The sequence below is a fragment of the Malania oleifera genome, chromosome 10 (genome assembly GCF_029873635.1).
Source record: "Malania oleifera isolate guangnan ecotype guangnan chromosome 10, ASM2987363v1, whole genome shotgun sequence".
Lineage (NCBI taxonomy): Eukaryota > Viridiplantae > Streptophyta > Magnoliopsida > Santalales > Ximeniaceae > Malania > Malania oleifera.
The window spans coordinates 13,634,467-13,650,190 of NC_080426.1; the positions used below are offsets into that span (position 1 = coordinate 13,634,467).

Sequence of the window (15,724 nt, forward strand, 5' to 3'; positions counted from 1 at the left end):
GGAATATAATGAGAATGTAATATGAACTGTGTAGGGATGTTATAATTCAAATAGGATGGGAATGGATATTCCCATGGTGAAATTTGGAAATAGTCATTCTTGGTCTATTCCATATCATGGATTCAAAAACAAAAATTGTATTGTTATTTGCTTTATGGTGATAACACTTTTTTTGTGTGTGTAAACTATCAAATCATTCTATTATTACCACTCTATACCTAGGAATAGACATTGCATCAGCCAAGGATAACCTTATTCTTTTTCCAACATCTACTTTTCTAACATCTGTTGGTTGCTGACTGTTCTTTCATAACTTCTATTGTTTGCAATTACACTGGTTTCTGGTTCTTGTCTAGGAAAGTGCTTTAGCAAAGACAAGCATATGTGTTAGCTGCCATTTGTACTTTTCATATAATTTTTATGCTTGCTCACTGGATTATGATTGATTATAGGAATATTACTTTGTGCAAAAACAAAGCTAGCCAAGAATCGTCTTGCTTCATATTTTGCTGATCGGACATCATTGATAGGAGGCAACAGGTCAGGAGTGAAAATCTTTGTTTAGTCTGATTTTAAGTCTTCCTGTTCTTTATTTTGTACATTAGTTTTTGTTCTGTAATGATAATAATCATGCTGTGGTGGATGAGTGGTATAAATCTTAAAAGATAAGTTAACATAATGAACACATTCATGTTATGTCAGGTGTAGCAAACTAGAAATAATATAGTTGAAAGGCAGTTAAGATGGTTGACACTAGCAACGTGGGCCAAATAACATTCTATTGAGGAGGAATGAGCTAGTTAATGTTAATGTAGGGCAAGGGGTAGACTTGGAATAACTTGGACTAAGATAGTAAGGATTTGATAGTTCTTCATTTGTCAGAGGATATTGCCCTAGATAATGTGAATGGTGGAATAGGATTCATGTAACCAACCCCACCTAGCAAGACTTAAGGCTTGGTTGTTGTTGTTGATGTTCTTACTTCTTAATAGAGTTAACACCAACAATCATTGCAAAGTAGGAGGCCTTTGAATGCTTTATCCCCATATGCGTATACTTTTTGTTTTAACAGTTTAAAATCAGTTTTTTTTTTTTTTTCTAGGTGTTGCTTCAGTTGGAGGGTTTGGGATAAGTTTGTTTATTTGGAGAAAGCTGGGATTGTCTGGAGTTAGTGGAGGATTTGTTGGCCATTTCCTTTACGGGATTTGATAAAAGTAAAGATGGCTTGACTTTGTAGAGATGTGTCTTTTTTGCAGTGTTTTGGGGTTTGGTTGGAACGGTATACGTTCATCTTTATGTGGAAAAAGATGACGCGTTCTTTGCTCTAGGGAGATTTCATTGTATGGCCTCTCTTTGGTCTTTTGCAGCTGGTTGCTTTAAAGGACTGTTTTTCAGATCTACAGTGAGATTGGCAGGTGTTATTATTTTGATTGTAGTTCCTTCTTTTTCTGTTGTTTTCTTTTCTTCATTGGAGATTCGTGTTCTACTTTTTGTATGTTCTTTTGTCTTTAATGAAATATCTTTTTTTTTTTTTTCTGATAAAAAATAAAACTAAAAAAAATAAAGCTTTGTCATATCTCCTAATCTGTAGCATGTTGTTCATATTAACTCTATTAAGGATAACCAACAAAAAAAAGCCTAATTCTTGGAAGGAACCTTAGGGCGCATGCAGTTGTGAAACCACGAAAATGCCAAGTTGCCAACTTATTTTTCAGTTTTCCAACATTTTGTATAAAAAGCTAAAAAACTGAAAAAAAGTTTTGGTACGGTCCACTTTTCAAAATAGTTTTATTTTTCGTTAATAATTTGTCAAATAATTACAAAAATTCCACCGTATTTTCCAATTTTCTAAATTTGTGGATGAAAGTTGGAAAGCTTATTCTATTTAGATTTCTGGCTTTCCACATAAATTTTGGAAAATTGAAGAAGAAAGTGACATTTGGAAATCTAGAAATGAGAAATGAAAAATGTTTTCAACAACTAAAAACCAATGTGACATTTTTGCTATTTGTTGGAAAACTAGAAAATGGAAAATAAAATTGTTTTCCACAAGTGGACAGACCCTTTGCTTTCCAAATATCGACTGAGAGTTACATGAAAAAACTGTAAGACCATCCAAAGTCCATCTTAGAGGCCCTTCTAGAAGAAGTCTAGGAAGAGTCCATGAATTGAGTAACAAATAGGGCTTAACAGTCTCCTTGTCATTATGGTTCATTTGAACATTGGAAAATCCCTAGAAAACAGATTCCCATCAAGAAACAAGAAAGAGCTAGGCTCGTTAAGAAGAATAGTCAGATGAAAAAGAAAGGGAAAAGCAACAGAAAAAGGATGCTCCCCCAAGCATAAATCCCCAAAAACCAAACGCAAGTGTCGTATCCCACTTTGTATCTGCAAAGGAAAAGAAAAAAAAATGCAATATGCAAAATGAATTTCCAAGAGCCCCATTGATGCTACTGCCAATATTAGCATCCCAACCATTGCTGTGCAAACTGTATTTACTCTTTATTACCTTCTAGAGATAATTAATTTCCAAAATGACATGTGACAACCACTTCCCCCCAAACAAAATATTCTTTAGACACTAAATTACCAAGCTTTGTATATAAAAAATTTCTTTGTTTTGTATAAATTTTTCTTCCCTTTTAAATTTTCATGTTTATTTAGTTTGACTTATTCAAATTGTTCTATTGTGTAGATGGTTTTTTCTTGAGATTTTTTTATACCCAGCATAGCTATGTTCCCAATGTTGGTCAGGAATCAGGATGTTTTTCTTCCTTGAAGTGTGCTCAATAATCAAAAGACTTTTTGCTGTTCTAACCTATGCACTGAACATTTATAGAAGTTCTAATGCAAAGCTCAATACAACAACAGAAGTTTCAAAGATATATCGGGCCTTAGTAACTGGGATAATCACTGAGGATGAGGTAATGCCTAGCACATCATTTTTTACAATTGCCTTTGATTCTATGACTATAAGCTTGTTTGACTATGCTACCAAACCGTTTGAATTAGGTCTTTTATATATACGATTCAAGGTGGATACATGGAAGAAACACCTATCTACTATGTCACAGGATCTCTACCTACATCCATTTTGGAATAATAAGCGCGCACACACACACACACACACACACAAACACACATACATCCACTAGTTCGAGTTATGCTAAGGTAGATGAATGGTATAATTTTAAAAGATAAATTAAGGAATGAATATATTCATGGTAATTTAGGCATAGCTCTTATAGAAGATAAGATGAGGGAGGCATTTCTCAAAATGATTTGGACATCTACAATGTAGGCCAATTAGTGTACTGGTGAGGAGTGATCTCTTTATTGTTAGAGGCAATAGAAGGGTAGGGCTAGACCTAAAATAACTTGGAATAAGATAGTGAGTAATGATTTGATAGCTCTTAAATTGTTGGAGAAAATTGTCCAAAATTGTGTAAATTGTTTGAAAATGATTCATATAGTCGACCCCACCTAGTGGGACTAAAGACTTGGTTTATTGTTGTTGTATCCATTGGTTGGAGTTTAGAATTGTTAGATGATTCAGCCATGTGCAATGTAATTGATCCCTCATCAATGCGTCAACAGTGATGAGTCCTACAATTCAGCTTTAGAGCACCAAAAGAACCAACATAAAGGCAAAAAATGTAGTTAGAAAGATATGAAAGTCAAGGTCCTCAAGGATTTTAATGGTGATGTAGGACAGTTCTAAGTAGCCCTAGTCCTACGGTTGACCCTCTCTTTAGCACACACACAATATCACAATCTATGGAAAGAATTGAATTAACCAAGCATGAACATCACAAACATATTCTAATGATCACAAGTTGTTGAGATTTTGAAAACATATATGATTTGGTTTAAAAGCCCTTAGTTGATCATTTCTTTCAAGTAATCAAGTTCACTTTATATTAGAAGTCTTAGATTACAAGTCCTAGAGTACAAATCAAATATCTTTAAGCACGGTATTAGCAAGCATGTTCATGTTGAAAATCTAGGAAGAGTCAAAGAGAATGAACAAGGTTTTTCAATCAAGGATTCGGGTAGAGTTTCAAGGCTTACAAAGGTACTTTTAGGGGCTGTTTTAGATGGTCACAAACAAGGAATTGAAATGAGCTTACCAAAAGGTCCGAAATGTCAAACACCAAGACACACGAGTATTCAATCGCACCACGAACAAGCTTGTTGATCCTTAGGAATCTTGAGACAAGAATGAAGCTTGAGGAAAGTTGTGGCTGTGAGCTATGGAAGAGGAGTGGGCGTATAGTGTTGATGATGATGTTGATGTTGTTGTGTTCTCTCACCACCCAATCTCCGAGGAGACGGGACGTAGCCTCACATTACTCACTAACAAGGAGAGGAATAAGATTCACAAGTTTAAGCAAAGACTTCTTTTTTAATTGATAATGCAAAGATACCTTTTACAGTACAAGTGATGACATATTTATAGCCTTACATGGGCATGCACATGACTTGCACATGACTTTTTAAGAGATTAAAGAAATACCAAAGTAAAATAAAACATTTAAAATGAAATAAATGCTTCTTGAAAACTCAAGACTCCTTGACTTGCAAGTTGTCATGCTTCTTGAAAAACCAAGACTCTTTGACTTGCAAGTTGTCATCCTCTTTCCAAGCTAGCTTTCAAGATAAGTTTCAATTGCTGTAAATAAAGTTCATATCCAATGGTGGACTTCGGGTGGTCGTCCACGTGTCACAATATCCGCAAAAGATACTCGAGGTGCATGTTGATCCCCATCATCTCTCCCCGACTGAAAAGAATTCTTCTCCGAGGAATTAAATCGAAAGTACTCGGTATACAGCTCCAGGTTGAGACGAAGGACATCATCTTTAAGAATCCAATTGTTTTCCTGATAGTGGCTTCCCTTTCCATTTGACCAAAAACTTTTGGTATGTTCTAGCTTGTGTGTTTGTTGTTTTAACAACTAGAATGTCTTCAATTTGCTCGAGTTTCTTTGGTGGGACTAATGGTGGTGGTAAAGGTAAATTTGGCTTTGCTGGTGCAACTGGAGTTATGAATGGAGTAGGTTCATTTGCAGGGTTAGTAGGGCTATGTTTTGCAAAAAAATTTACTTCTAGAAAAGTCGTTAGATCTTCAACATTTAATATATTGCTTATACCAAAATCATCAGGAATATCTAACATGTAAGCATTAGAACTTATTTTCTTGAGAACTTTGAATGGTCCCATCTTTTTGGCATGAAACTTGCTTACCTTTCTTGAAGGAATCTGTTTGGGGCAAATTCGAACCATAACCATATTACCTTTTGAAAATTCTTACAACCTGCGAGGTACATCAGTAATAGATTTATAATGCTCATTGCTTAAATTAATTTTCATTCTTATTTGAGAGTGTAAATCATGTATGTGTTTTGCAAATGTATCAGCCTGCTCACTCACTCTTGACTCAGGTGGTAATGGAATGAGATCTACAGGCTTCCTAGGACTATATCCTATAACAACCTGAAATGGGCTAAGTCTTGTGGTTCTATTCACTGAACTATTGAATGCAAACTTGGCCATAGGAAGGCATAAGTCCCAAGTTGTGATGTTCTCACCTACCAAACATCTTAATAGGTCCCCAAGGCTCCTATTTACCTCTTCAGTCTTCCCATCAGTCTGTGGGTGATATGCACTAGAAAATGTGAGCTTGGTACCTAGTAATGCCCATAGGGTTCTCTAGAAGTAGCTCCAAACTTCACATCCCTATCAGAAACAATGGTTTTGGGAAGACCATGAAGTCTCACTACTTCCCTGAAAAATATAGTGGAAATCCTGTAGGCATCATGTGTCTTATTGCATGGAATAAAATGTGACGTTTTTGAAAATCTGTCCACAACAACAAGCACTGAATCATTTCCCTTGGCAGTCGTGGGGTGACCTAACACAAAGTCTATATTGATATTTTGCCATGGGGTGTGTGGCATGAGCCAAGGGGTATACAATCCTGAGTTCTGTTTCCTACACTTCGTTGTCTGAAAAGTACGACATTGTGAAACAATCCTAGCAACATCTCTCTTCAGACTAGGCCAGTAGAACCTATCCTCAATCATAGCTATGGTCTTATCTCTACCGAAGTGACCTGCAACACCTCCAACATGTAATTCCTAAATCAGCTGATCACATAGAGATGTCGATGGGATACACAGTCTAGCTCCTCTAAAAAGAAATCCATCATGAATAAAAAAGTCTGGGTGAGATCTAGGAACTCCCTGCAGCAAATCAGAAAAGATATCACATAAGTCTTTACACTGAGAGTACTGTTGCTTGATGCTATCAAAGCCAACAACTTTCACCTGAAGAGTCTGTATGGTGGCTACAACCCGGCTCAAAGCATGAGCAGCCTTGTTCTCAACACTAGCTCGGTGTTTGAGTACAAAGGTGTACTGCTGTATGTACTCGACCCATTTCATATGTCTATGCCCTAGCTTCTTCTGAGTATGTAAATACCTAAGGGCCTGGTGGTCCGAGTACAAGACAAACTCCTGAGGAAGGAGGTAGTGTCTCCAATGTCGCAATGACTGTATTACAACATAAAATTCCTTATCATAGGTAGAATATTGCTGTTTTGCCTCATTCAACTTCTTGCTAAAGAAGACTATGGGGTGTCTCTCTTGACTAAGTACTCCTCCAATGCCTACGCTTGAGGTGTCACATGCAACCTCAAATAATTTCTGAAAATCTGAGAGGTGTAGCAATGGTGCCTTAGTCATCAAATATTTTATATCGAAAAAGGCTTTTGTCGCAAATTTCAACCATGTAAATTCTCCTTTCTTGAGGCAGTTTGTAATGGGGCCATGATGGTGCTGAAGTTCCTAATGAACCTCCTGTAAAATGTGGCTAATCCATGAAAATTCCTCGCATCATGTATGTTCCGTAGAGTATGCCAATCTCTAATGGCTATGACCTTATAAGGGTCAACAGAAATGCCATGCTGAGACACAACAAAACCAAGGAAGATGACGTGTGCAGTCATGAAAGTACACTTCTTTAAATTGGCGTACAACTTTTGCTCCCTCAAAACCTCAGACAAACTCCTCAAATGGACAAGGTCCTCGTTCCTAGTTTGGCTATAGATCAATATCATCAATGTAGACTACAAGGAAGTGTCCAATGAAAGGCCTTAATACCTGAGTCATAACTCTCATGAAAGTGCTCGGTACGTTAGTTAGCACAAATGTCATGACTAATCACTCATATAACCCATCCTTCGTATTTAAGGCAGTTTTCCACTCATCTCCCGGTCCGATCCTAATATGATGGTATCCACTTTTAAGGTCTATCTTTGAAAAAATCTTGGATCCTACCATCTGATTTAGCATATCACCTAGTCTAGGTATGGGAAACCTATACTTGATGGTGATCTTGTTGATTGCTCTACTATCGATGCACATCCTCCAAGTGCCATCTTTCGTGGGAGTGAGGAGAGTAGGGCAGGCACACAGACTCATGATAAAGCCCTTTTCCCTCAGTTCATTCACTTGTTTCATCAACTCCTCATGTTCTCTCAAGGGAGGTAACTCACTAGGTGGCTCAAAGATGACATTCTCAAACTCGGAAAGTATGGGAGATACTTCTAGTGGTGTTTCATTCTCAGGAAGGGGCGTCTCAGTCTCCCTAGTAACAATTACATACACTACCTGTGTATCTTGACTCTTCTGCTCGAACTGCTTTTTACTCATGATAATCAATGATTTTCCACTAGTTTTTATCATTTACTTCTTCTTTTTCTCACCTTTCGATTTTAGTGGACTCAAAATAATTCTCTTGCCATTACACCTAAAGGAATAAGTGTTGACATGCCCATTATGTGAGACATCCAAATCATACAACCAAGGTCATCCTAACAAAATATGGGCAACGTCCACGAAAAGGACATCACACCAAATCTCGTCCTTATAATCACCAAACGTAATGGGGACTAGACATCTATGGCTCACGAGCATGGTAATGGCATCAACCCAAGCTATCTTATATGGTTGTGGGTGTGGCTCAACTTTCAATTCCAACTTCTCAGCTGCGGATTTAGATACAACATTCATACAACTACCACCATCTATGATCATCTTGCAACTTTTACTCCCACACTTGATGTAAGTATGGAAAATAGAAGTGCAACGCCAGTCCTCCTAATCCTTAGGAATGATCATGATGCGTCTCATCACACTCAACTGGGCACTCTCATCTGGCTCGCTTGACAACTTATCCTCACTAGGTACAACTTCAGGAACATGTACTTGATCCTCCTCAGGCTTGTCCTCCCCATTTTCCCTATCAAGTGCCAAGTTCCTAGTGGGACATTGTTTGGCAAAGTGTCCTTGTTTATGGCACTTGAAACACATTGCATTTCCAGAACTCTGGCTAGAGGATTTAGTCATGGGTGCTTTTCCTTTGTCCATAAGTTGCTGGGCTGTGGGATTGCTCCCTCGGGAGGTGACTTGACCTGATTGCGCTGGTCTGTCATAACTCTGTACCTTTCAAGAGTATGACTCATTTGAAGAGGCACCAAACCATTTTCCCATGGCCGCTTTATTCATTTGCTCAAAGTCATGACTTAAATTATAGGCCTATTCAAGGGACTCAATGTGATGGGGAAACAGTTCTCTCCTCAGTTCAGGTTTTAATCCTATGGGAAATCGAGAGATCTGCTGACTAACAATCTCATAGACACCACATCTTATAGTCAACTCATTGAATTGACTCATGTATTCTGACATGGTCATGCTACCCTGGCGCAAACTGCAAAGCTGATCCATACGGCGTTCTCTATAGCTAAGGGGTACAAACTTCTCTCTTAACTTATCCTTCATTAGGTCCCAATGCTCAATGGGCTTATAATCTAACCTCGCCTCTTGTCTCTTGACATTCAACTAATGGAGCTTGGCTTGGTTCGTCAACCTCATTTTTGCAAACTTAACCCGATGAGGGTCTACCATCCTATACCAGTCAAAATAGGAACCCATCTCGGTCAACCAATCTTGGAAGACTTTAGGGTCCATCATAGGTGGGGGCCTCTATCTTCACTTGCCTCATCACATCCTCGTAAGGATCACGATGGTCCCTACGGTGAGGTCTCCTACCTTGAAAGTCATCAACGTCATAGTCCTCACCACCCCAATGTTGGGCATAGGGCTCATGACGTGGGGGTCTCCTAACAAAGTCATCTTGGCGATTCACTCGTCTTTGTAGAGGAAGAGGAGGTCTTTCTCTAGGAGGCATAGGTGGCTCCCTTGCTGTTCATCATCATTGCCTCGCTTAAGGGGTGGCTCTAAATTGTCTTGGGGTGGGTTATGGACTAGTTGGACTTCCAACCTATCTAGTCTTTGGCGGGTCTCAACTAGCTCTTGATTCAAGTCACGGACTTGATCTTGAAGCTCATCTATTGAGGCATCTCTCTCAAAATCAGTCCTATGACCTCGGTAAGGATTCCCGGCTCAAGTAGACATCCTAGTGGTTGGGGAAGGATTTGGCCAACACTAGGGCAGCCCTTTGGAATGGTGTTTGGTCACACAAAGTAGGATCAAATGTGAACCTAACCTAGGCTCTGATACCAATATGATGTAGGATGATTCTACGTAGCCCTAGTCCTACGGTTGACCTTCTTTGTAGCACACACACAATATCACAATCTATGGGAATAATTGAATTTACCAAGCATGAACATCACAAACATATTCTAATGATCACAAGTTGTTAAGATTTTGAAAACATATATGATTTGGTTTACAAAGCCCTTAGTTGATCATTTCATTCAAGTAATCAAGTTCACTTTAAAAGATATTATATTAGAAGTCTTAGATCACAAGTCCTGGCAAACAAATCAAATATCCCTAAGCACGGTACTAGTAAGCATGTTCATGTTGAAAATCTAGTAAGAGTCGAAGAGAATGAACAAGATTTTTCAATAAAGGATTCGGGTAGAGTTTCAAGGCTTACAAGGTACTTTTAGGGGCTGTTTTAGATGGTTACAAACAAGGAATTGAAATCAGCTTACCAAAAGGTTCGGAATGTCAAACACCATGACACAAGAGAACTCAATTGCACCACGAACAAGCTTGTTGATCCTTAAGAATCTTGAGACAAGAATGAAGCTTTAGGAAGGTTGTGGCTGTGAGCTATGAAAGAGGAGTGGGCGTGTAGTGTTGATGATGACGTTGATGTTGTCGTGGTCTCTCACTACCCAATCTCCGGGGAGACGTGTCACGAGTTAAGTTTGTTCAGGGCATTATGCTTGCCTGTGACCGCTTATCTCATGTGCTTGGGATGGGTTTCCATCATGTAAATACTAGTGTAGGGTTATTTTTCTGCTAGTAGTGCCTTTGTATGCCAAATAAGGCAGTATGACTCCTCGGTCACTTTGATGTTTCCTAGTGCCAGGATGATAATTACATAAAAACCTCTTTAGGGGAGGGTGAGTGTTCATCATTCATTGTAAAACTCACTAGCAATTGTCAACGTGCTTAGCCTACTTGCCTCCCTCGCTAAGTACACCATGTCAACGGAGGATTTGTTAATAAATTACGTTTGCTTCAATGTTTACTGCTTGCTTGCCACGACTTTCATGAATTGATTACTGTTTCCGCTGCTATTTGAATGAATGCTAATGAAAGTGCTTCGTGGATGAATGTTGGTAAACGATAGGCTGACTAGTTAAACAAGAGTGCTTTAGCTAGCGGCGCACGGCCCTTCACAAGGGTGTGAAAATAGTCGGACCGTGACATTTGGTATTAGAGCCAAGTCAGTGACATTTGGTGAGAGCCCAAGGTTGAGTTGCTATGTGAATTCGATTGCTTTCGTTGTTGGATTTGAAAAGCTTTGGTAAGTGACCATGACACCAAACACTGCTCAGAGGATCAGCGTGCTGGAAGCACAGGTTGAGACAACAACCAACACTATGGCCGCGGAGGTGGCCCAGATGAGAGAATTTGTTGATGAGGTGATGGGATCACAAAAACATCAAGCAGGTTTGATAGGCGACATGTCAGAGGACTTTCGCCACACAGTTGAAATTTTGCAATCGCGGATGGCAGATCTGGATGCAAAGAAGAATGTGATGGTTCTTGCTATGGGGAACTCCAACACTCCGGGAGTTAGCAAGACCAAGGTGCCAGAACCTAGGACGTATGGGGGTGCCCGAGATGCCAAGGAGTTAGAGAACTTCTTGTTTGATGTGGAGCAGTGCTTTCGCGTTGTGAGGATGGCCTCAGAACAGGCAAAGGTGGATACTGCGACCATGTACTTGATTGGTGATGCCAAACTGTGGGGGCGTACCAAGTACAGAGAAATTGAAAATGGAAGCTGTGTAATTGATAGTTGGGCAGACTTGAAGAGAGAGCTCAAGGCCCAATTCTTTCTTGAGAATGTTGAGTATGATGCAAGGAGAAAACTGAGAGATCTCAAGCATATAGGGTTGATCAGCGAATTTGTGAAACAATTTTCTGCTTTAATGTTGGATATTGGGGATATGTCGGAGAAGGACAAGTTGTTCTATTTTCTTGAGGGGATGAAACTGTGGGCAAGAACTGAACTTCATAGGCAAAGGGTTCAAGACTTGTCAACTGCACAAGTGGCTGCAGAACGCTTGACTGACTATGCTGGTGATGATATTGTTTCGTCCAAACAGTTTGGCGGAGAGGGAAACAGTGGAAAGTCTTTCAAGAATGACAAACCCAAGAGTGGGGGAGCTGACTCTAAATCATCAACCTCAAAGGAAGTTTCGTCGTCTCAAGGGTTCAACACACCCAATGGAAAGGGGAAGAGTAAAGTTTCGTGTTACTTGTGTAGTGGGCCTCATAAAGTTTTTGAGTGCCCTCACAAAGCATCACTTAATGTTTACAGGATTCCATTGCAGAGCAGGCAGTGGAAGACGATGAGGAAGAGGATGATGCCTCGAGGGTGGGTTTGGTGTGGCTGGTGAGCGCATTGGAAAAGTAGGAAAAAACACCAAAAGTTACACAAGCAAAAGGGTTAATGTTTGTGGACTTGAGGATAAATGGGAAGAGTACACGCGCTATGGTGGATACGGGGCTACTCATAATTTTGTTTCGTAGTTGGAAGCATGGAGACTCAACATATCCTTAGAGTAGGATACAGGACGCATGAAAGCAGTTAACTCTGTATCCCAGCCTACTCTGGGAGTAGCCAAGCAAGTGACTGTAAAGCTTGGACAGTGGGAAGGTCATGCGAATTTCGCAGCGGTGCCATTGGATGATTTTCCAGTCATTTTAAGAATGGAGTTCCTAAGGGGGACGAGGACAGTGCTGATGCCTTTGGCTGGTTCCCTGTGTTTGATGGGAGATCACACGTGCATGGTGCAAGTCGTTGCAACGAAAGGGGACAACGGGAAGCACCTTTCAGCCATATAACTCAATGAGGGATTGGGTCAAGGTGAGCAGACACGTCTAGCCACCGTGGGGGTAGACAAAGAAGTAGGCCAAGAGCTGGAGCCTACGACCATCCAAGCGGTGTTGGATGAGTGTAAGGAGGTGTTGCCGGATAAGCTGCCTCACAATTTGCCTTCACGACGGACTGTGGAGGATGAGATCGAGTTGTTATCAGGAGTGAAACCACCTGCTAAAGGGCCATGTCGGATTGTGCCTCTTGAGATAGTAGAGTTGGGGAAACAGCTTGATGAATTGGAAGCGGGATGTGTTCGCCCTTCCAAAACACCGTTGGGAGCATCAGTGTTGTTTCAGAGGAAACATGAAGAGCATCTACGGAAGGTTTTCGACAGGCTGAGGGGAAACTGTCTGGATGTGAAGGAGGAGAATTTCTCTTTCGCTCGGCGGAGTAACAAATTCCTTGGTCAAGTGGTTGAACAAGGTTGTATCCGGAGGGGTATGGAGAAGGTAAGGATGATTCAAGAACGGAAGATCCTTATGACAGTGAAGGAGTTGCGTTCCTTTCTTAGCCTTACTAAATACTGCAGGAAGTTCGTTGAGGGGTATTTGCGGAGAATGACTCCAATGACAGAACTACTGGGGAGGTATTATTGGCCGCACACGCGGGATGATGTGGTTGATTATACCAAAACTTATCTCACTTGCCAACAAGACAAGGGGGAGCGGAAGAAGTATGGTACTTTCATGGCCGCACCAAAGTACTGTTCGGCGGAGGAGACGACACAATTGTTCCTTGTGACTATTGTGAAACATTAGGGTGTTCCCCAAGTTATTATTTGTGACCAAGATTTAATGTTCATTGACAACTTCTTGACAGGGTTTTTCAGGATATTTAGGTCACATCTTGACATATTTTCGAGTTATTACCGACAGATAGACAAACAGATGAAGAGATTCAGAGAGCTACTAGATGAGTACTTGTGCCATTGTGTTAACGACAACCAGAAGAATGGCGTGCAACTACTTGATGTGGCTCCATTCTGTGGCAACGCCTAAAGGCGCTCAACAACCAACAAGAGCCCTTTTGAGCTTATTACAGGCCAGCTGCCGCTGTTACCTCACACAGTGGGTGAGCCGTACAGACGAAAGAGTCCCAGGGCGTACATCTTCACCAGTGAAGGGAGACAGAATGCAGAGTTTGCCTAAGCCTATTTGGAGAAAGCTTCTAAGCAGATGAAGAAGTGGGCAGATAAGGGGAGAAGACCGCAGTTTCATGTCAGCTGCCTTAAGCCATTCAACGCCAACACCAATGACCTGAGCAGAAGTCAGTCCAATAGAGCAGAGTTGAAGACAGTGCAAACTGACAGACATGACGTTGAAGAGATCCTTGCAGACAGAAAGTTCACATTCTCAAGGAAGAAGCGGCAGAAGTTCCTAGTGAAGTGGAAATGCCTTGATGACAAAGAAATTAGCTAGATTTTTGTAGAAGATATTCAATCGTTCGTGGACAAATTTGAACACCTACCACCAAAATTCTACGAGGACGTCGACCGCATAAGTGGGGGAGAATGTCACGAGCTAAGCTTGTTCAAGGCATTATGCTTGCCTTGTGCTTGGGTTGGATTTCCATCATGTAAATACTAGTGTAGGGTTATTTTCTGCTAGTAGTGTCTTTGTATGCCAAATAAGGCAGTATGACTCCTTGGTCACTTTGATGTTTCCTAGTGCCAGGATGATAATTACATAAAAACCTCTTTAGGGGAGGGTGAGTGTTCATCAGTCATTGTAAAACTCACTAGCAATTGTCAACGTGCTTAGCCTACTTGCCTCCCTCGCTAAGTACACCATGTCAACGGAGGATTTGTTAATGAATTACGTTTGCTTCAATTTTTACTGCTTGCTTGCCACGACTTTCATGAATTGATTACTGTTTCCGCTGCTATTTGAATGAATGCTAATGAAAGTGCTTCGTGGATGAATGTTGGTAAACGATAGGCTAGTTAGTTAAACAAGAGTGCTTTAGCTAGCGCCGCACAACCCTTCACAAGGGTGTGAAAATAGTCAGACCGTGACAAGACGGGATGTAGCCTTGCACTACTCACTCACAAGGAGAGGAACAAGATTCACAAGTTTAAGCAAAGGCTTCCTTTTTAATTGATAATGCAAAGATACCTTTTACTATACAAGTGATGACATATTTATAGCCTTACACGAGCATGCACATGACTTCTTAGGAGATTAAAGAAAATACAAAAACATTTAAAACATAGGCAATGAGGTTCCTAGGAAATAGTTTGTCATAGGAAATAGGTGCCTAGGAACTAGAGTAATTATAATAGTGGAGTCTAGGAACTTAAAATGAAATAAATGCTTCTTGAAAACCCAAGACTCTTTGACTTGCAAGTTGTCATGCTTCTGGAAAAACCAAGACTCTTTGACTTGCAAGTTGTCATCCTCTTTCCAAGCTAGCTTTCAAGAGAAGCTTCAATTGCTGCAAATAAAGTTCACATCCAATGGTGGACTTCGGGTGGTCGTCCACGCATCACAATATCTGCAAAAGATACTCAAGGTGCATGTTGATCCCATCAAATGGAGTCATATTGCTGATGGTTAAATCTTGGGATTGAGGCCTTGTTAAGTTCGACATTTCTAGTTCATAATTTTGACTAATCTTTTATTTTATTTATTTATTTATTTTTTCATCTTAGGAAATCATAGAAAACTTAGAAGAAAGCTAAATTAGAAGAACTAAAGATTGTCAATAGTTTATGGTTTGCCTTAAAGTAAGATGTTTAATTAGCCTAGGTGTTAGGGTCTTAGAGTTTTGCAACCTTGACACATGATTTTGGTGTATGTTATTAACTTAGGGGGAAGGTTGATTAACTTGGATTTGACTATACGGTTATCATAGGGATTGTTCGGGTATGTCACTGTAACGTTGTGGTTGGTTGGATAGTATAGATGGTGGTGTTCTTGAACTTAAGATGTATGATCATTAGATCCCTGGTGTTACTTGTACATAAATGGGAATACTTGTGAGATTTTTCTTTTGGGGGAACGCTAGATGGACAACCTACCTTCCCCAATATCCTATTATGACATTGAGTAGGGGAAGGAGCAAGTTATCTTCAAGTAGGTTCTTGTCTTGTGCTACCCTTTTGTCATGTGGCCTGTTGCGGTTAATGAACCATAAGTTGGCATTTAGTTGATTATCTTGTCAATATTAGGATGCTTGATTGTGCCTTGCACTCTTGATAAGGGATGACGATTGATTGAGGGGAACTGATATGAGTATACCTTGTACCCTTGAGGTGGGTATTGTGGCCACTCTTTGGGAGTTGTCCTATTGTGAT

At 40.2% G+C, this 15,724-nt stretch overlaps 1 protein-coding gene across 3 annotated transcripts in view; it reads left to right on the forward strand.

Annotated features, from left to right (window-relative positions):
* LOC131165617 (RNA pseudouridine synthase 5) overlaps window positions 1-15,724 on the forward strand; it is a 93,214-nt gene that overhangs the window by 2,345 nt on the left and 75,145 nt on the right. For 2 of the 3 annotated variants that reach the window (XM_058123562.1, XM_058123564.1), the window contains exons 7-8: window positions 453-540; window positions 2,840-2,924. In XM_058123562.1, coding sequence (XP_057979545.1) covers window positions 453-540; window positions 2,840-2,924 — 173 coding nt within the window. The remainder of the gene's footprint in view (window positions 1-452; window positions 541-2,839; window positions 2,925-15,724) is intronic. The other variant, XM_058123563.1, reaches the window with a different exon arrangement.